At 40.3% G+C, this 22,589-nt stretch overlaps 1 protein-coding gene across 1 annotated transcript in view; it reads left to right on the top strand.

The window, feature by feature from the left end:
- Positions 1 to 21,213, top strand: part of MKRN2 (makorin ring finger protein 2) — a 54,333-nt gene extending 33,120 nt beyond the window's left edge. The window contains exons 3-8 of the mRNA XM_077116502.1: positions 565 to 746; positions 3,821 to 4,125; positions 6,017 to 6,231; positions 7,946 to 8,056; positions 20,594 to 20,738; positions 20,906 to 21,213. Of these exons, the coding sequence (XP_076972617.1) occupies positions 565 to 746; positions 3,821 to 4,125; positions 6,017 to 6,231; positions 7,946 to 8,056; positions 20,594 to 20,738; positions 20,906 to 21,043 (1,096 nt within the window). The 3' untranslated portion in view covers positions 21,044 to 21,213. The remainder of the gene's footprint in view (positions 1 to 564; positions 747 to 3,820; positions 4,126 to 6,016; positions 6,232 to 7,945; positions 8,057 to 20,593; positions 20,739 to 20,905) is intronic.
- The last annotated feature ends 1,376 nt before the right edge of the window (positions 21,214 to 22,589 follow it).

The following is a 22,589-nucleotide window of genomic DNA, read 5'->3' as shown; positions in this document are numbered from 1 at the left end:
TGTGGTGAATACTTAGGTGTATATGGATTCTGCTTTTTCTTCATTGACATCTTTAGGCAAGGTTTTATAACTTCTAGACGGGATAAAAATTACAAAATCCTGTTCCTGTGCTTTTGTAATGAAGAGCTTCTCTGCTTTTCCCCACCCTCTCACTCTGGGCTATGTGGGGGATGATGGAAGCTGGTCTTCCTTGCCTTATCCCTGCCAGTGAGTTCCCCAGAGTGACAGTCAATACAGGCCAGTTTCAGAACTGTTTTGCCACCGTTAACATTTTAGGGACCCCTTCCCGGAAGAATACTGGATTGGGTATCAGGAATCTCAGTTCAGCATCATTTTGGAACTTTCAGGCTCTATTAGGGAGGTCTGGGTCAGGGTGTCTCACAGCTTCTGTAAGGCAGTTCTTACTAATAGGTAAACCTTTTTTTTAGATTAAAGTATTGGGAAAACTTGTCTCATTGTCTGCCTCAATGCCTGGAATAGAAAGAGGGATGTTCCCTATCTGGGGAGTGGAGGAGGCTTGTGTGGGTAGTGTGTCCATTAATGCATTTGCTCTGTTTTGTTTAGATATGATCACACGAGGCCCTCTACTGCAGCTGGTGGTGCTGTGGGCACCATACCCCACAGCTTGCCCTCCCCGGGTTTCCATAGCCCTCACCCTCCTTCCGACCTCACTTCATCTATCATGAAAACTAACTTACATGAATCTCGGAAACGTGAAAAGAAAACATTGGTACTTAGAGACCGAAGTGAGTGAGCAGAATCCTTTCATTGCCTCTTTTTTTGAAAAGCAGACTCCCCCCTGCCCACTTGCTTGTTCTCGATACTCCCTCTGACCTCTTATCAAGAGGGCTCCTAATATAATACCTCTTCAACTTGTCTAAATGTGGAGATATCAGAACTGTTCTGAGAATGCATCACTTGATCACACAGCTTTTGGGTGATGCATTCAGCCTCGTGCAGCTAGGCTTAGCCCTATGCTTGTCCTGGCAAACGTCGAAAGTGATCTTTTTATCAGTGTGTAATTGTTGTCTGCATTGGATATCTGCCCAGTAGGTGAGAGGTACCAAGCTACTCATTTCAAAGCTAAATGTTTGATTAAAGGGCATATTTCACTGTTTGAATTTTAGGTCAACTCAGAGTCTTTTAGTTCTTATGCTGAGCCATTGTTTGCTTTTTCAGATTGTACTTTTGGGTAGAATAGTATGTAGGGATTTGGGAAGTGGCCTCTACCATAAGATTTGGAGGGGAAAGGCTATGCAAACATAAAAGCTGTTTTTATTGACCAGTCCTCACCAGTTGAAGGGTTTTCTTTCTTTTCTTTTTTTTTAAAATATTTTTAATGATAAAACTTAACATACAAACATTCCATACATGGTGTACAATCAGCAGCTCACAGTATCATCACACAGTTGTGTATTCATTCATACCATGATCATTTTTTTGAACATTTGCCTCACTCTAGAAAAAGGAATAAAGAAGAAAAGAGAAAAAACTCATACATACCATATCCCTTACCCCTCCCTCTCATTGATCACTAGTGTTTCCATCTACCCAATTTATTTTGACCTTTGTTCCCCCTATTATTTAGTTTTTATCCATATTTTTTACTCATCTGTCCATACCCTAGACACAAGGTTTTCAAAATCATACAGTCACATTGTAAAAGCTATATCATTATACAGTCATCTTCAAGAAACAAGGCTACTGGAACACAGCTGTACAGTTTCAGGTACTTCCCTGTAGCCACTTAATTATACCATAAACTAAAAAGGGGATATCCATATAATGCAAAAGAATAATCTCCAGGATGACCTCTCAGCGCTGTTTGAAATCCTTAGCCACTGTCACTTTATTTTTCTCTTTTCTCTCTTACCCCTTTAGGTCAAGAAGGTTTTCTCAATCCCTTGATGCTGGGTCCCATCTCATCCTGGGATTTCTGTTCCACATTGCCAGGGAGATTTACATCCCAGGGGGTCATATCCCACGTAGGTGGGGAGGGCAGAATTCACATGCTGTATTGGCTTAGAGAGAAAGGCCACAACTGAGCAGCAAAAGAGTTTCTCTGGGAGTGACTCTTGGACCTAATTTTAAATAGGTCTAGCCTGTCTTTTGCAGGAATAAGTTTCATAGGGACATACCCCAAGATCAAGGGCTCAGCCTATTGATTTGGTTGTCCCCACTGCTTGTGAATATCAGAAATTCTCCAAGTGGCGACGTTGACTATTTTCTCCTTTCTCCCCATTCCCCCAAGGGGACTTTGCAAATACTTCATTATTCACTGTCCAGATCACTCTAGTATTTATCAAGGGATGACACTAACCTGGGCAAACCAACAGAATTTCATGCCCTATTCAAGATTCCATGTACTTATGATGCTCAACTAAACTGATCGTACATGTTAAATTAGGGAATGCACAACCCAAAATATAATTTTGTACCAAATAAATATCTTTCCCTTTAGTCTCACACAGAAGTTGAAGTTTTAAAATATGGACCATATCGTCCAGTCCATATTTTATATCAGAAAGACATTCACCCAGTCTTTCTGATATACCTTAGTCCTATCCAGATCAGCTTCATTCATATCTCTACTTGATGTCTGCTCACTTTTTCAGCTTTTAAACAGTTCCTGTATGGGGTACTGCTGACTTTCATAGCTTCAGAGATCTAACTCTCTGAGTTTCAGGTGTCGGATAAATACCTGACGTTTCTGGGAAAGACCATATTATATACAAACAGCTTCAGAGTTTAGAATTAACAGTAAGAATTCCTGAATCTGTGTGAGTGCTGTAAGAGCTTACGATGTAGGACCCTTAAGATAAGCCCCAGCCTGATAACCCATGGTCTCGACTTTAGTTCACTGAATTTTTATATTATAGTTAGTCCATACGATTGAGGCATGATAATATTTGTCTTTTTGTTGCTAACATTTCATTCAACATAAAGCTTTTAAGATTCATTCATCTAGTTGCATGCCTCACAACTTCATTCCTTCTTATGGCCCCTCAGTAGTCCATTGTGTGTATACTACGTACGTACTATGCATGTTCTCCCTAGTTGAAGGGATTTTAGTTCTTAGAGTTGTGCAGCAAAAAATAGGCAGATGCCATTCTAAGCAAACAAATAATCAATCCACTTGAGTATGTTACCTCTAAAGAGGCTTGAAAGTATGTACTGGGGAAGGCAGCAGCTACTGATGTAAGAAAGGGGTTGCCATTTAACACTGGCTTCAGGATCCAAAGACTTCCTGTAGTTCAATTTAAAATGAGAAGTAACTGTACTGGTTTAAAGGAGACCACTGAATTCTATTGACCTCATTCTCAATTCCCTTCCACAGGACTTAGAGGGATGGGACCAAAGAAGAGAATGCAGGCCTTGGAACCAGGCAGATTTGGGTTCCCATCTCCCACTTCCTGGCTGTATAAGTTTGGACACAGCATTTGCCTTTCTTAACTTCAGTTTACTCATAAAATGGGAATAAAATTTCATCCTTACAGGATTACTGGAAGGGTTACGTGAGATCTTGCACATTAAGTGCCTAGCCCAAGGCCCAGCACACAATTTACATTCAGAAGTTCATTCTCTTCCTCCTCTTCTTTGTAATCAGTATTCCTCTTGTGTGAGTGTGTTTGTGTTTTAAGCTTTTTAGTATTAACTGGTCCATGTGTTGAGAGCTCCATGTTTGCATTTTTAAACAGTAACTTTGATATTCTTTCATATAAATTTATCAGTAATCTTCTTTCTTAGATTTTGGCTAGTGGGTTACCAGAAAACTTAGACCAGTTTTCATTTTCATTCATTGTATATATTTTGTATTAAGATCTCTGTGGCATGGCTGAAGAGAAGACTCGACCCTGTGTGGTGAGTAATCCAGGAGGCTGCACGGACCTCCAGAATAGCCCTGAGATGAAGCCGCATTCCTACCTAGAAGCAATCAGGAGTGGTCTTGATGATTTAGAAGCCAGCAGCTCCTACAGCAGTGAGCAGCAGCTCTGCCCCTACGCAGCTGCTGGGGAGTGCCATTTTGGAGATGCTTGTGTCTACCTGCATGGTGATGTGTGTGAGATCTGTAGACTGCAGGTCCTGCACCCCTTCGACCCAGAACAAAGAAAAGCTCATGAGAAGGTAAAGATGCACAAATTCTTTTTAAGAAATTTGAAATGCACTAAGACAGAATTGTGGGTATATCCGGAGGTAGCTTTCTGCCAATAATGCCTACATTTAGTACCTAGCGTATTTGCACCGTGTGTGTGATGTTCTTTCAAATTTTTCTTTTTGTCACTTTGCAGTTTTTGGTTATTTAGAATAAAGAAAAAGGAAGAGGCATTAGAAACAAAATAATGCAAAATTCAGAGAACAAATCTAGCTCAGGAACATTGTATCTCTCTCTCTCTCTCTCTCTCTCTCTCTCTCTCTCACACACACTCACTCACTCACTCACTCTCACTCTCACTCATTCTTTCTCTGTATCTCCTTCATATACACATGTATCATTGTGGCTAAGTTCTGGAGAATTTGAGGAGTCAGGTATTGGAAGGGACCCCTGGGATCGTTCATTCACTGAGTGTTGCTTGAAGCTCTGCTTCACGTTTGGCTCTATATTAAGTGCAGGGGTATGAAGGTAGATAAGAGAGAAGGCAGCTTGTCACTAGAAAGAGCAGATGTTATTCAATTTAGGGCTCAATTTTAATGAGGGATCAAATAGTGTTGGGGCCTAAGTTAGGGAGGGTCTTCCTTCTGGGAGGGTTGCTCAGTGTATATTTTAGTGGATAATGTGTTCCTAAGTAATTGAGAGTTAAAATGTGCTGAGTATGCATGGCAGAGCCCGGAGCCAGGTGGGGCCTGGTGTGTAGAGGTTGAGTGTGTCACTTTCCACTGTCTTCTTAGTGCCTTTTCAGGTGAATATAGCACCAGAGCTTTCCTCTTTGTCAAGGTATGTTGAGATCTTTGTGTTGGGGCTGTTAATTGTCTCACATCTTTGTACACTGGTGAGCTCCCAAGGCAGGACCTGGGTCTCCTACTCTTTGTACTAGTGCCTAATATACAGTGCAGCCAGCACAGAGGGACACTCAGGGTGTGCATATTCAATGGATAAATACATTAGATCAGTTTTCATAAGGAGAAGTGGTTCTGTTTCCCTGAACTGCCAGCCTCATGTTTCTAGTTACAGGCAGTTTGTCATTCTGATATTTGCTCACTGTGGGGAAGGGCACTGCCCAAAGGCACCAAGAGACCAGGGTCCCAGTCCTACTAATTCTGTGATCCTGCAGCAGTCCCCTAACTTTTTGGACCTCCATGGTCTTGGACCTAAAATGGAAGTGATCACATCATGCTAGGAAAATAAGGGTGGTAACCAGGTGTTTTAGTTTATAAGGGACTGGAATGCAGTATACCAGAAATGGAACAGCTTTTAAAAAGGGGAAATTTATTAAGTTGCAAGTTTACAGTTTAAGCCCTTGAAAATGTCCACATTAAGGCAAGCCTATAAAAATGTCCAAACTAAGGTATCCAAAAAAATATATACCTTGACTCAAGAAGACTAATGACATTCAGGGTCTCTCTTTTAGCTGGAAAGGCACATAGTGACGTCTGCTAGCTTTCTCTCCCAGCTTCTTGTTTCATGAAGCTCCCTCGGGGGCATTTTTCTTCTTCATCTCCAAAGATCTCTAGCTGTGTGGGCTCTGTTAGTTCTGAGGCTTTTTCAAAATGTTTCCCTCTTAAAGGATTCCAGTAAGCAACTCCACCTCGAATGGGTGGAGTTACATCTCCATGGAAACAATAAAAAGCAATATTGAATGAGGATTAAAGAACTTGGCTTTTCTGGGGTACACAGTAGATTCAGACCAGCGCACCAGGTGAGAGTTGGAAATCCTTTTTCTGCCCTGAGCAAGCTCTTCACATCATGAGTCCTGATCTTGGGTGGTGGCAGTGTGGCTGGCAGGAGCTCTCAAGGCACTCAGTGCTTCTCGGCTCCAACCTCAGTGGGTTTTCCCTCCCCCCCCCATCTGTGCTACAGATCTGCATGTCGACATTTGAACATGAGATGGAGAAGGCCTTTGCCTTCCAGGCGAGTCAGGACAAAGTGTGCAGTATCTGCATGGAAGTGATCCTCGAGAAGGCATCTGCTTCAGAGAGAAGATTTGGGATTCTCTCCAACTGCAATCACACGTATTGCTTGTCCTGCATCCGACAGTGGAGGTGTGCCAAGCAGTTTGAGAACCCAATCATTAAGTAAGTATAGCCAGGGGGTGTGGCTCTAGAAATTGCAGAGAAAGTTTGATTTGGGACTTACTACCATCCACAGGTGTTTTTGTGCAAGACAAGTGGTTGAGTCCTGGCTCCTCCATATTACTGGCTGTATGAACTTGAGCAAATCATTTAGCCTTCCAGGGTCCAAGTGCCTTGTCCTATGAAATATGGATGACAACTCCTACCAAACCTATGAGGTGTTGAAGGGGAAACTCAGCAGAGATAAACTATGTGAAAAGGTGTCACTGGCATGTTTCTCATCTTTCAGACCTGACTTTGAATCCAGTGCTAACAACTTTTGGTATGACCTTAGGCAGATTGCTTATTAAACTTTTCCAGCTTCATTTTTTTCATCTGTAAAATAAGGTTATTTGAAGATTACTGGAATAATGCATGTAAAACATACAGCATGATGCCTGATATCGCCAATACAGAAATCTTAAATTCTACAGTGGGACAGGGAAAGAGCTAACTATTATGAGCCCTTACTACATCTCTGTATCCGATTATAAACTCTTTACACACAACTCATCATTCTCACAGAGACCCTGTGATCTTAATCTTCATTTTACAGAGGAGGAAACTGAGGCATGGTGAGGTTAAGGAATTTGCCTAAAGTCACACATTTATATGGTAAAATAACAGATTTGTCAAGATAAAATTGCATCATTGAGTTGCTTTTTTAGTATATTTGGAGTTGTACAGCCATCACCACAATTTAATTTTAGAACATTTCTATCATCCCAAAAAGAAACTTTCATTTGTAGTCATTGTCCATTTCTTCTCCTTCCAGCCCCTGCCAACCACTGATACATATTCTGTCTCTGTGGGTTTCCCTATTCTGAACATTTCATATAAATGGAGCCATACAATATGTGGTCTTTTGTGTCTAGCTTCTTTAACTTAGCATAATGCCTTCAGGGTCCATCCAGGAGGTGGCATGGAGCAGAACTTCATTCCTGTCTGTCGCTGAGTAACAGTTCCATTGTATGGATAATACCACATTCACCAGTTGGTGGACATTTGGGTTATTTCCACTTTTTAGCTATCATGAAAACTGCTATGAACATTTGAACATTTGAGGACAAGTTTTTGTTGGGACATAGGTTTCACATCTCTTGGTTATATACCTAGGAATGGAGTTGCTGGGTCCTATGGTGAATTTTGAGGAAGTACCAAAGTGGCTGCACAGTTTTACAGTCCCACCAGTAACGTATAAGAACACTTGTTCTTTGTATTTCTGATTTTAGCCATCTGAGTCCATATGGTGTGATATCTCATTGTGGTTTTGCTTTGCTTTTCTCTGATGGCTATTGATGTCGAGCATCTTTTATGTTCTTATTGGCCATTTTGGAGAAATGCCTATTTAAATCATTGCTCATTTTAAAACTAGGGTTTTTGTCTTTTTATTGTTGGAAAAGGTTTGTTTGTTTTGGTGCATGGTCCAGGAATTGAACCCGGGTCTCCCGCCTGAAAGGCAGGCATTCTAACCACTGAACCACCGATACACCCAAAAGGTTTGTTTTTAACAGTAAATAAGGTTCTGTCACTTCCCGCGTGCTTCATTGTGCTTTTTTTAATTCTGGGTTAAGACAGTACCTGTAGTAGTCATGCACTTGAGCAGGGGGTTTTGTGGTGGATTGCGCACAGGATTTGTAATATCATTGCTCCCTCCCTAACTTGATTCTTATTTCAGGTCTTGTCCAGAATGCCGTGTGATATCAGAGTTTGTAATTCCAAGTGTGTACTGGGTAGAAGATCAGGATAAAAAGAACGAGTTGATTGAAGCTTTCAAACAGGGTATGGGGTAAGTGTCCAAACATGATCCTGGTTCCTGCCTGGCTCTGATTTTCGTCTTTGCCATCATTGCAGGATCTCCCCTTCTCCTCTGTAAAAGTGTGGTCTTGGGGCCTGATGGGCACTCAAGAGTCTCTTCCTTCTCCCAGGCATCATGCAAGGCTCTGGGGATATAGACACTGTGGGCCTGCCTCCATGGGTTCCCAGTTGGGTGGGGTTCGGTGCTGTATTGATTTCAACACCTGATTATGTGTCATTTTCTTTTGAAGTGTACTTGTTTAGTTTCTAAGCTGAGCAGGATCCCTGAGAATCCTGGCTTTTCTTGGGTTGACTTGTCATCTGTGAGCATTCATTCATTTGACAAATATTGAGGATCTACTACGTGACAGGTCTTTTCTAGTTGATGGGGACACAACACTAAACGAATCAGACAAAAATTCCACCCCTCAGCAGTTGCTTAATATGTGCACAGTGTTTAGGGTGAACCTAAACACTTGGAAATGGACAAGAGGTGATGGTAGCCCGTTATTGTGAGAATAATTAACAATACTGAATGGTGTGTGTGTGGTGGAAAGGAGAAGTTTAGAGTCATGTATGTCCCTAGAAGGAAAGTTGGAGGCTAAAAATGGGCACGTAAAACACAATGAAACTTGTGGTGGACAAGGTCCGTGATTAACTGAACAAGTATTAAAAAGTTCTTTCACAAACTAGAGCAGATGTATGACACTATTATAAGGAGTTAATAGAGGCTTCTATGGGGAAACATGTATCTATCACAAACTATGGACTGTAGTTAACAGTAATATTTTAGTCCTCTTTCATCAGCAGTAACAAATGTTACCACCCCAACACTGTGGGTCAATAATATGGGGGAATAAGGAGTATGGAAGGATTAGGGTTTTCTTTCTTATTTTTATTTCTTTTTTGGAGTAGTGAAAATGTTCTGAATTTGATCATGAGGCTGTATACACAATCATGTGATGATACTGTTAACCAGTGATTATACTTTGGATGGTTCTATGTTGTGTGAACATATCTCAGTAAAATTGCATTTAATAAAACAAGCACTCTCAGCCCTCTAAGGAAAAGAACTAACAGGAAGAATAAAACAAACTTGATCAATACGATGGCATAATATTGGGTGGTGGTCAGTGCTAAGGAGAGAAATGAAGCCAGGGAACAGGGGAGAGGGAGAGAGGCTTGGAGTTACGATTTTAGTGTGGGAGACCAGCGAATGTCTCATTGAGGAGACATTTGATCAAAGACGTGGAGGAGATGAGGCAATGGGCCATGCTGATGTGAGTGAGAGAAGAGCATTCCAGGTGGAGAATAGTCATTACAAAGACTCTGAGGCAGGAACTTGTCTGCTCCTGAGTTTGAAGAAAACCAAGGAGTGGCTGGATGAAACTGAGCAAAGGGGGAATACACTGGAGATATGAGCAGAAGGGGCAGGCAAGGAACAGATGGTTTGTAGGGCCTTATAGGTCATATTATGTGGATTAAACTTTTTATTCTGAATGAAATGGGTTTTGAATTGAAGAATTATATGATCTTATTTTTATTCTAAAGGGTCACCAGCTGATCTGTTGAGAATATATTAAAAGAGGAGGTAAAGATAGAAAGAGGGAGATCAGTTAGGCTAGTGCAGTAATCCAGGGGTGGTCAGATTCTGGATTTATTTCCAAGGTAGAATCCACAGAATTAGTTGGTGGATTGAATACGGTATGGGTGTGAGAGGGAGGAAGGGTTAGTGAGGGTTAATATGAGACAGAGAGGAGGGATTGAGAATTCAATTTTCTCTTCAGGTTTTTTTCATTTTTCATTTCTTTACTGTCATTTTGGCCAGTGTCTTCTTTTTTTTTCAAACCCTTGTGTCGAGGGCTGACTTTTAACAGATCACAGTGAGGGAGCTGCTCTGCTGCATATGAAAACCTGACCAGTGTCTTCTTTGGATTATCCATTTTTGTAAAACATCACATGGTTTATACTGAAAGACCAGGATGCAGTACAAATACAAGCTTTGCCATCTGTGTGTGAGCTGATAACAGATTCATGGTTACCAGTCACCACCCAAATTTTAAAGAGGTGCCTTGACTGTTTACTGATCACAGTGAGCATCTGTTATTTCTGTAGGGATTTGTGGACTGAAGAGCTTTTGGTGATTTTTTTGTGATTTATGTAATTATTAGTAATTGAACAATTGGGTGTATTCATTTCCTGGGGATGCTCTACAGATTACCACAAACTAGATGGCTTTAAACAATAGAAGTTTATTGTCTCACAATCTGGAGACTGGGAAGTCTGAAGTTAAGGTATCAGCAGGACTGGCTGTTTCTGGAGAACCAATTCCATGTCTCTCTCCTAACTTCTGGTTGGCTGTCAGCAATTCTTTGCATTCCTTGGCTTGTGGCAGCCTAATTCCAATCTCTCTATCCTCTCCTCTCATTATAATGATATCTTTCTTAAAAGATTGACCCAGGACAATCTCATCTCCAGATCCTTAATTTAGTTAAAGCTGCAGAGAACCTTTTTTTTTTTTTTTTTTTTTTTTTTTCGAACAAGGTACTATATACAGGTTCTGGGAGTTAGGATTTGGGCATGTCTTTTGGGCCACTATTCAGCCCATTTATACAGACATGGTAACTGAAATTGATGTGCAACAGAACCTTGAAAACTCAGGACTACCTGTGTGCCACAGTCTCTACATTCTCCCATGACATCTGTGCTATTTCTAATTTTTGGAATTCCATTTTAACGTAGTTTTTTTTTTTATTTGTAACTTTTTTTTTATTGCACAGTATAACATATATACAAAGCAGAGAAATAAAAAAGCAATAGTTATCAAAGTCCTCTTCAACAAATAGCTACAGGACAGATCCCAGCGTTTTATATGGGCTACCATACAAACTTTTTTTTTTTTAATCCTCTTATTTTTCCTTTTAGTTGCTCCATAATATAGGAGGCTAGAGGGCTTAAATATTTTTTTATCACCACAATCGGCTTTTTTTCATTCTTTTTTTGTGTAAAAATAACATATATGCAAAAAAGCTACAAATTTCAAAGCCCAGCACCACAATTAGTTGTAGAACATATTTCAGACTTTGATATATGGCTTACAATTTCACAATTTTAGGTTTTTAGCTGCTCTAAAATATTGGACTAAAAGATTATCAGTTTAATGATAAGCATTCCTGTTCATTTGTTAAATCCTATCTTCTCTGTATGACTCCATTATCACCTTTGATCTTTCCATCCTTCTCTTTAGGGGTGTTTGGGCTATGGGAATTCTAAATTTTTCATATTGGAAGGGTCTGTCACTAATATGAGGTACAGAGATGGAACTATCTGATGTTCTGGAGAGGCTGGGCTAGGTTTTAGGACTTATCTGGACCAGGGACCCATCTGGAGGTTGTAGGTTTTGGGAAAGTTATTCTAGTGCCTGGAACCCTTGTGGAATCGTATATATTGCCTTAGGTGTTAAGAACAATCCCAAGAGTAGCCTCTCGACTCTATTTGAACTCTTTCTGCCACTGATACTTTCTTAATTACAATTCCTTTCCCCTTTTGGTCAGGATGAAATTGTTGATCCCACAGTGCCAGGTCTGGATTCATCCTGGGTGTCATCTCCCATGTCACCAGGGAGACTTTCACCCCTGAATATCACGTCCCATGTAGCGGGGAGGGCAGTGATTTAACTTGCAGAGTTGGGTTTAGAGAGATTGAGGCCAATCTGAGCAACAGCAGAGGTCCTCCAGAAGTAACTCTCAGGCATGCCTATAGGTAGTCTAAGCTTCTCCACTATTTACATAAGCTTCACAAGAGTAAGCCTCCTGATTGAGGGCATGGCCTATGGATTGGGGTGTCTTTAAGTTTAACACATACCAGGGGATTCCCTGATGGTAATGTTTTATACTTCTATATTCTTTCTCCCATCCCTCAGGGGACTTTGCCAATACTTTTTGATTATCTGCTTAATATATTCTAGGATGTATCCTGGCGTTACAATAATCCATACTAGATTAAAGGACCTCTTTCTTATTCTTTGCTCCCTGTGTTTCACTTGTTCAAATGAGCTATACAGATAGGTTGAATTAGATTATGCACTACAGAAAATTTCAGTTCCAGACCAATTAAACCTTTCTTCCACTGGTCTGAAAGAGCATGTGTGGTTCTAAAATATAGACACTGTCTTCCTTAACCCTGTGTTCTGAATTACTTTAACCCCAACCTGTTCGGCTTCGTTCTTATCTCTAAATATCAGGTTGTATATATAAAACAGCCTCTCAAAATCCAGAAATAATAATCACTACTCCAGACTTAATGGTCTGCTCTAAAAGCTTACAATCTAAGGCCGTTTTCTTATAAGCATTTTCTAAAGGTGACCATACCATTGTTATTCTTTTGTTGCTGACTTATTTTGTCTCACCAAATGTCTCACATGTTCACTCACATGGTTGTATGCCTTGCGACTTTTTTCCTTTTTGTAGCTGCACAGCCTTTGTTCATAAGTATACACCATTGTTCTCCAATCTACTTCTCCGTCAGTGCGTCCTTCAGCCACCTGCATTCATCGGGCATCATGTAGAAGGCCCAAAGTCCACAGTCCATCAGCATTCTCAATTGTACCCAAGAGAAAGAAAGCCAGTAAATACAACTTCGCCAAATAGGAAATCTAAACCTCCTCTTGACTCTTATCCCTCCCCACATTATTTACCTCTGTTGTTGCTGTGTAGTGCTGATGGTTTCCTTTTGAACATAGCTCATAGCATGCAATAGTTTTCCTCCTGTACCCTGGTCTTAAACACTCTTTGAAATAATTCCTGCGAGACCTAATTCATATTTTTAGTGTTAATCAGTGGGACATGTAGGTCTCTACAACCCCTGTCAATCTTGCTCATCTTCAATGTGGTAATATTACTTATATACACACTAGAGAACCACTTTCATTCCTATCTATTCTATTACATTGGAGTTCAACTTCATTAGCTAGCTTCTGTGTATCTCTAAGTCCCCTATTTTTTAATAAGCCTTTGATTATACCTTTATGCTGGTCATAAAAGTGGAATCATACAGTATCTCTCCTTTTGTGTCTGGCTAATTTCACTCAGCATTATGTCCTCAATCTCATCCATCTTGTCATGTACTTCAGGACGTTATTTTGTCTTATTATGCATTATCCTGCATAATATTCCATCTTATGTATATACCACATTTTGTTGATCCAATCTTCTGTTGATGGAATGTGGTTTATTTCCAGCTTTTGGAGATTGTGAATAATCCTGCTATGAATATCGGTGTGCAAATGTCTCTGTGTTGTTGCTTTCAGCTCTTCAGGGTATATACCAAGTAGTACTATTGCTGGTTCATAGGGCAACTCGAATTTAGTTTCCTAAGGAACCACCAAACAGACTTCCATAGTGGCTGCACCATTATACATTCCCACCAGCAGTGCAAAAGTGTACCAGTTTCTCCACATCCTCTCCAATATTTGAAGTTTCCTGTTTGTTTAATAGCAGCCATTCTTATAGGTATGAGGTGGTATCTCATTGGTATCAAATGCAATCTTGATCTGCATTTCCCTTATAACCAATGAAAATGAGCATCCCTTCATGTGCTTTTGAGCCATCTGTATTTGCTCTTCAGAAAAATGCCTGTTCATATCTTTAGCCCATTTTATAATTGGATTGTTTGTTCTTTTGTTGTTGAGTTGTATGATTTCTTTGTATGTACAGGAAATCAAACCTTTGTCCAATATGTGATTTCCAACTATTTTCTCCCATTGAGTTGGCTGCCTCTTCACTTTTTTTGACAAAGTTTTTTGAAGTGCAGAAGCATTTGATTTTGAGGAGTCCCATTTATCTGTTTATTCTTTTGTTGCTTGTGCTTTGGGTGTAAAGTTTAGGAAGCTACCTCCTATTACTAGGTCTTGAAGATGTTTCCCTACATTTTCTTTTAGAAGCTTTATGGTGCTAGTTTTTATATTTAGGTATTTGATCCAGTTTGAGTTAATTTTTGTGTAAGGTGTAAGATAGGGGTCCTCTTTCATTCTCTTGGCTGTTGATATCCAGTTCTTCCATGCCCCATTATTGAAAAGACTATTTTGACCCAGTTCAGAAGATTTGGGGGCTTTGTCAAAAATCAGTTTACCATAGATTTGGTGGTCTATTTCTGCACTCTTGATTTGATTCCATTAGTCAGTGCTTCTGCTTTTGTGCCAGTACCAAGTTGTTTTGACCACTGTGGCTTTATAATAGGTTTTAAAGTCAGGGAGTGTTAATCCTCCCACTTCATTTTTTTTCAGGCTGCTTTTAGTCATTTGGGGTCTCGTTCCCTTCCAGATGAATTTGGTAGTTAGCTTTTCCAAATCTTCAAAGTAGGTTGTTAGAATTTTAATTGGTACTGTGTTGAATCTGTAGATCAGTTTGGGGAGAATTGACCTCTTAACTATATTTAGCCTTCCTATCCATGAGCAGGGAATGTCTTTCCACCTATTTGAATCTCCTTTGATTTCTTTAAGCAACATTATGTAATTTTCTGTGTACAAGTCCTTTATGTCCCTAGTTAATTTTATTCCTAAGTATGAAAAGTATAAAAGTATTCTTTTAGTTGCTATTTTGAATGGAATTTTTTCCTTAACTGACTCCTCAGCTAGGTCATTGCTTGCGTATTGAAATGTTACTGATTTTTTAACATTAATTTTATATCCAGCCACCTTGCTGAATTTATTAGCTTGAGTAACTTTGCTGTAGATTTCTCAGGATCTTCCAAGTATAGTATCATATCATCTGCAAATAATGAGAGTTTTACTTTTTCCTTTCCAATTTGAATGCCTTTTATCTCTTTGTCCTGCCTGATTGCTCGAGCTTGATCTTCTAGCACAGTGTTGAACAACAGTGGTGACAGTTGGTCATCCTAGTCTTGTTCCTCATCTTAGGGGGAAAGCTTTCAGTCTCTCTCCATTGAGTACAATGCTGGTTATTGGTTTTTCATATATTCCCTTTATCAAGGTAGTTACCTTTGATTCCTATCTTTTGGAGTGTTTTTATCAGAAAAGGATGCTGAATTTTGTCAAATGTTTTTTCAGCATCAGTCAAGATGATCATGTGATTTTTCCCTTTCGATTTGTTAATGTGCTGTATTACATTAATTTTCTTGTGTTGAACCATCCTTGCAATTCTGTATAAACTGCTCTTGGTCATGGTGTATAATTCTTTTAATGTGCTGTTGGATTAGATTTGCTGATATTTTATTGAGAATTTTTACATCTATGTTCATTAGTGAGATTTTTTTCCTTTCTTATAGCATCTTTACCTGGTTTGGGTATTAAAATGATACTATCTTCATAAAATGAGTTAGGTAGAGTTCCTTTTCCTCGATTTTTTTTTAAAGTTTGAGCAGGATTGGTGTTAGTTTTTTTTTTTGGAATATTTGATAAAATTCCCCTGTAAAGCTGCCATCTGGCCCTGGGCTTTTCTTTGTAGTAAGATTTTTGATGACTGACTGAATCTCTTACTTGTGATTGGTTTGTGGAGATCTTCTATTTCTTCCTGAGTCAGTGTAGATTGTTTGTATGTCTCCAGGAATTTGTCCATTTCATTTAAGTTGTCTAGTTTGTTGGCATATAGTTGTTCATAGTATCCTCTTATGATTTCTTTTATTTCTTCAGGGTCTGTGGTAACACATCCCTTCTCATTTCTGATTGTGTTTATTTGCATCCTATATCTTTTTTTCTTTGTCAGTCTTGCTAGTGGCCCATCAGTTTTATTGATTTTCTCCAAGAACCAACTTTTGTTTTTATTGATTCTTTCTATTGTTCTTTTTGTTCCCCCATTCATTTATCTCTGCTTCAATCTTTGTTGCTTCTCTTCTTCTATTTGCTTTGGAGTTAGTTTGCTGTTCTTTCTCAAGTTCCTCCAGGTGTGCTCTTAAGTCCTCGATTTTTGCTCTTTCTTATTTTTTAATATAGGCGTATAGGGCCATAAATTCCCCTCTCAGCACAGCCTTTGCTACATCCCATAAGTTCTGATAAGTGGTATTCTCATTTTCATTCATCTCCACATAGATACTGATTTCTCTAGCAATTTCTTCTTTTAGTCACTGGTTGTTTGATAGTGTGTTATTTAATCTCCATATATTTGTGAGTGTTCTCATTCTTTGGTGGTTATTGAGATTCAGCTTTTTGTGATCAGAGAAAATGCTTTGAATAATTTCAGTGTTTTTAAATTTATAAAAACCTGTTTTGTGCCCCAGCATATGATCTATCCTGGAGAATGTTCCATGAGCACTAGAGGAGAATGTATATCCTTGTGCTTTGGGGTGCAATGACCTATATGTCTGTTAGGTCTAATTCATTTATCACGTGTCACAGCCACTCCAACTTCAGCTACCACCGTGATCAGTCAGCAACCATCAACATCAAGGCAGGTCCCTCCACCAGCAAAATGATTAGCGTTTTGTAGCAATTAAGTATTTTTTAATTAAGGTATGTACATTGCCTTTTTAGACAATGCTGTTGCACACTTAATAGACTATAGTGTAGTGTAAACAGAACTTTTATATGCACTGGGAAACCAAACAATTTGTGACTCACTTCATTGTGGTGAAGCTGCAGTATCTCCAGGCTGTGCCTGTATTCTCTCTTACTTACCTCATTACCATCCTTTATACTAGAGATACAGCGCACATACATTATATGTACACATACTACAAACCCCACAAGGTAATATAATTTTTGCCTTATAAAAAGTCCATGTGCTTTTTTTTTAATTGAGAAAAACAAAGGTTTTTTTTTAGCATTAACCCAGTTATTTACTGTTTCCATTGCTGTTTATTCTTACATTTCCTATAATTTCCCTTCAGCCTCAGAACTGACTTTTAACATTTCTGGTGTGTAGATCTGGTGATGAATTCCCTTAGTTTTTATCAGAAAATGACTTTTTTCTTCATTCTTGAAAGAGCTTCATTGAATATATTGGTCTAGTTTGTCTTCCTATTTGATTGACAGGATCCCATCCTTGGCCCCCACCCCCACCCACCCCCACCTCCCCACCCCTTGCAGACATTGCTCCACTATAAATCCAGCCTCTTTAGTTTTTTATTTTCTTTATCCTGGTTTTCAGCAGTTTGATATTTTACCTCAGTGTATTTTTCTTCATATTATACTGCTTGGTATTCTCTGAACAGTTTTGAGAAATTTCAGCTATTCTTTCATTAAATATTTTTTCCATCTTGTTTTTTTTCCCCCTTTGGGGACTCTCATTACTCATGATAGACTTCTTAATACATCCCACAGGTCTCTAGGACTCTGTCCCCCCCACCAAACTTTTATTGCTCTCTGTTCTTCAGATTATCTTTATTGATACCTCTTCAAGTTCACTGACTCTAATTTCATATTCAGCCTGCCAGTAAGTTCTCTGGTGTTTTATTTTTTTTTATTTGAAATATTTAGATTTCAGTTTCAGGATTTCCATTTGTTCTTTATTTTATAGTTTTGTTTCCCTGCTAAGATTTCCTCCTTATATTCACTGATTGTATTTCCCTTCATGTCCTTAAACATGTTTTTTAGTACCTGCCTTAAATTTTTGTCATCTTGAGGTTGATCTCAAATGACTTTTCTTGAGACCATGTTTTCCTAATTTTTTGATGTTGAATTATTTTGGATTGTATCTTTGACATTGTAAATGTTACATTGTGGAGATGCTGGATTCTGTTAGGTTCTTCTTTAAAAGTATGGTTTTAGGGCGGGCCGCGGTGGCTCAGCGGGCAAAGTGCTTGCCTGCTATGCCGGAGGATCTCGGTTCGATTCCCGGCCCCACCCCATGTAACAAAAAACGGAAAAACAAAATACAATAAAACAAGAAAATGTTTAAAAGATGTTTCCCTTTCTTCCTTCCTTCCTTCCTTCTATCCTTCCTTCCTTCTCTCTGTCTTTCCTTTAAAAAAAAAAAAAAAAAAGTATGGTTTTAACAGGTGGGCAGGGTCAGGTCTGGCAGAGGCTTACTTGGCCGTAGGGGAAACAGAGTGTTACTTTTTTGATGGTTCCTTTTTTTTTTTTTTTTTTTTAAAGAGAGAGGGAGGAAGGGAAGGAAAGACAGAGAGAAGGAAGGAAGGATGGAAGGAAGGGAAACATCTTTAAACATTTTCTTGTTTTATTATATTTTGTTTGTTTGTTTGTTTTTTTTACATGGGCTGGGCCGGGAATCGAACCGGGGTCCTCCGGCATGGCAGGCAAGCACTCTTGCCCGCTGAGCCACCGCGGCCCGCCTTGATGGTTCCTTTAAGTTACAAATCGATTACTCAAGGCTTGATATTTTCTTCTTTTACGATTTTTCCGCTTGTTATCTTACTGTGTGTCCACCAGAGGGCAGGCATGGCAAGACAAAGGGGAAGAGTCTCAGCCTGGAGAAAGGAGACTTCGTGTCTTTTCTGTTTGGGTCCCATTTCCTGAACCCCTATAGGCCAGGCTTCTTCCAGCCAAGCACCAGCTTGTGGGGAGATGTTAGAGATTAATAAGATAATATCATGGAAAATTGCAAAGGCAGTTATGATACAGATTCTCCAGTGACACATTCTTCAGGAAAGGCACAAGGCAGAAGTTACAAAAGAGAAAGCACTTAGCCCCACCTGGGGGTATTAGGGGAAAAGTTGGGGACCCTGGACCCTGAATAGCCTAACCATGTTGGAGGGAACAGTGATGACATGGGGCATCTGAAGGATTAGTGGGACCCACAGAGACAGTTAGACTGGAATCAAGTCTCAGGAGCCCTTGAGTTCCAGCCTAACAGTCCTCTTTAAGAATAGCATGAAGGTGTCATACTCTTCTGGGAAGCTCCTCTCTGGTGGTGTGAAGAGGTTGGAAACTGGGGGAAGGGAGACCAGTTAAGAAATGACCGTGTCAGGGCCAGGCAGCAGAGGATGGTGACCCTTCTGTTTTCAGCAGGTGGAGATGGAGAGGATGGGGGATTTAAGAGGGGCTTTGTAAACAAAACTTACACGATTGGATATGGGAAAGAAGAGTCAGAATGAAAAATAAGAGGCATTTGGCCTCTGACCAAATGTTAGGGACTGGGTGAGGGAATAGAGAATAACTTATTTAATCCAGAGTCTGTTAAAGGGCATGCCCTGGAGTATCCTTGAATCCGCGTTCAGCAGGTACTTGACAACATACCCCCTTACTCCGGGGCGTGTTCACTGCGAATGTACTCATTTATCAGGGGTACATGAGGGGGCCATGAAAGATGTTGGGTTCAAATACCTGCTTTGCTTGAATCCCCTTCTCAGCTACCACCTATGCTTGAAGCAAACTTGTTGAGCATAGATACTTGCTGTTGTGCAAGCAACGGTGGCACCTCCCTCTCTTGATAGCTATGAGGGAGATTTCTCTATATTCTTCTCAAGTATGCTTCAGAGAACTTCACCATTAACCATCTCCTTGTCTGAGAAAAAAAAGGAAGATAATTGGAATAAGGAGTCCCCTTTTCCTTGTCACCTGCCATCATCACGTACACCAGCTGCCCTGCCTTTTCTCCTGTGGATTGGTTTTCTTTCTGTACTTTCTCTTCTGCAGTACTGCCAGGCAGCCCACTCGTTTCTTCAATACCTCTTCCTTTTCTGCAGTTTGGGAGAATCAAATTTATGATTGTATGAGTTGGATTCCATCTTAATAAGAAGAAATGAGAATCCTTCATGGTTCTGTATTTCCTCTGGAGCCAGGCATTCTGTGGGTAAATTCAAATAGGAAACTTTTTTTTTTTTTTTTGCAAGGGCAGGCACAGGGAATCAAACCCAGGTCTCCGGCATGGCAGACGATGAACTCTGCCACTGCACCATCGCAGTGCCCAACTTTTCTGTTTGTTTGTTTTAACTTTTGTGTGTTTGTTTTAACTTTTTGGTTTCTATTTTGTAAACTCATTTACAGACATTATTCTGAGAAGGGGTCCAAAGCAGACAGGAACTCTTGCTCTAAGAGGGTGGGGCAAAGGAAAATTGGAGTGAGACCTACCTGTAGCTTTAGGCAGCTGCTAAAATCTATTGCTTTCCCTGTGACTCCTAAGGCATGGCTTCTTGTGGTCACGTTGACATCATTGCTGATCAGGAGAAAGGAAAACTGTGCCAGATGGAACTCCTTTTGGGACTTTGAGCTGAGGTCAGAACCTTAGAGCCCAGACAGTTGGCCCAGGGGAGCAGTCAGGCCTCTGACTGCTGCCTGGGGACCAGTAGGTACAGGAACTGCCTAGAGGGTCTGGGTTGCCCCTGAAGACGTTCAGAGCATCACAGACTGACAGCGCAGTGGAGTCCCCACACAGGTTCACGTGGTGCATAAGACTGTGTGTTTCCATGGGAACGTTATGCAGCTCTACAGTCAGAATCACAACTGTATGTGACCTTAGACAAGTCACCTCACCATTTTGAAACACACTGTCCACATCTATAACTTGAGGCCGTCAAGTCCTGGCATTGTACACGGCAGAGGGGGGTGGGGGGCAGTGGTCCATCTGGTCCCCAGACTCTCCCACCACCCTTTTGATTTCTTCTTTCTGCTTTCCAGGAAAAAAGCTTGTAAATATTTTGAGCAAGGCAAGGGGACCTGCCCTTTTGGAAACAAATGCCTTTACCGCCATGCTTACCCTGATGGGCGGTTGGCAGAGCCTGAGAAACCACGGAAACAGCTCAGTTCTGAAGGCACTGTGCGGGTAAGGACCAGCTCTGCTGGGGGCACTTTCAAGTACTGTCCTTGGGCCACCCACCCTCTGACTTTGGCAGCAGCAGATGGGGTTGCCAAAAGAAAACTAAGAAAAAGCTACACCACCTTTAATTACTTTGGGCAATAACCAAACATGTTTGCTGGTTGTTTTTACAGTTCTTTAATTCAGTGCGGCTCTGGGATTTCATCGAGAACCGAGAAAGTCAGAATATCCCAAACACTGATGATGTTGACATGACAGAGCTGGGGGACCTCTTCATGCATCTTTCTGGAGTGGAGTCGGCAGAGTCCTAAAAAATCGGGTCAATGATTGTCCCCTTGCGTCTTGGGCTCTACGGGCCAAGCCCTTCCTGAGCTAGGGTGTACAGAGCTTCCTTGTACCACAGTACTAGATGGTGTGTCACTTGGATTACTTAACCTTGGTCTGATCCACTCTCCATTATTACAGCCATGGGAACACTGAAGGATATAAAATAACCTGACAAGTATATGAAATTGCCATTTCTATAGTTGATATCTTAGTTGCACTTCTAGCTAACCATTCTGGCTAAATTCTGATTGGTAGCTTTTAAACAAGACTGGTGCTTGTGCTTCTTGATTTTCTTCTCCTGAGAAACAGTAAAATTGCAGCAGTCCCTAAAGCTGCAGATTCATTTTTTACAATAGGATTCTTCAGCCTTATGAAAGAATTCCTCTGTACTGCATTACCTTAGTGTATTAAAATATCGTGTGGTCAAAAATGTGACTTATACAGAACTTTTCCAGAAACAAATTGCATGTGAAGTGGGCACTGTACACCTGTAGTAAGAAGCTTTCTTTCAGGCTTTTAGCATCACTCTTAGGAGCTTTCTAAAGTATTTATTCAAAATCAGCTGCTTTCTTTCAGGAAAAAGCCTTTCCAGTTTCTGTGATGCTGGAAGTGGTATTGTGAGACAAACCTGGGAAATGAAAGAGGCAGTGTTTGAAGGAAGAGCAGCGAGCGGTCTTGCCCAGTAACTCACAGTTAAAGTTGAATTCTTTCTCCCTGAAAGGGAGGCTTTTGAAGTAGCAGAAAATACCAGGTGGTGAGTAGACACACGTGCCTCCTTTCTGGCTGGTGTGGTGCCTGGACCATACAACTATTGTGTACCTGTCTCTCCAGGGAAAACAAGCCCCCCCCAGCTCTCACCCGGGGCTTTTCCTTTGGGTGCAGGTCTATGGGGGAATAGTATTGAGGGTTTTGCACACATGTGCTTGTGGTACCATGTGAAGTTTCATAAAAACTTAATGGAAATTTTCTAGTTCTGTGTCCAGCAGAGATCTGAAAAAAGTCTTCTGTTCGCAGTTGTGATTTTAATTGAATGATGAGCATAATAATCTTGTAAATCAGGATGAACTCCTCTCCAAGTCTGAATTTATCTATTTTTGTAAAAGCTCTGGATACCAAATATTTTATAAAATGCATTACTTTATGGTATGGGGAGGAAAAGTTTCTTTAGTTTAACCATAAACCTTTAGAGTGTTCTTTGCTTAATTTTTATAAATGGTTAACTCTTTAAAGGCACGTCCAGGTACTGTTTTCTTGTTCCCCTTCTCTGATTTGGGCAGCACTGAATTGGGGTAGGCAAAAGAAAACTAAGAAAAAGCTACACTGCCTTTAATTTCCTTCAGCAACCAGGCATAGTTGCTGGTTGTAAGGTTACAAAGAACATAGATAACAGCTGAATTAAATTCATTCTCAGCCTATCTCCAGGACCATTTCCAATTTCTTGCATTCAGCTCCAGAGGGGAGTACTAAGTTATGTTGTGCACCTTAAGGGAGTGAGCAAGTGGAGAATTTGAGCTGTGGTCAAACTCTGGT

This window comes from Tamandua tetradactyla, chromosome 9 (assembly GCF_023851605.1).
Source record: "Tamandua tetradactyla isolate mTamTet1 chromosome 9, mTamTet1.pri, whole genome shotgun sequence".
Lineage (NCBI taxonomy): Eukaryota > Metazoa > Chordata > Mammalia > Pilosa > Myrmecophagidae > Tamandua > Tamandua tetradactyla.
Note: the sequence above shows the minus strand (reverse complement) of the source record. Positions and strands in the feature narration are given on the sequence as shown.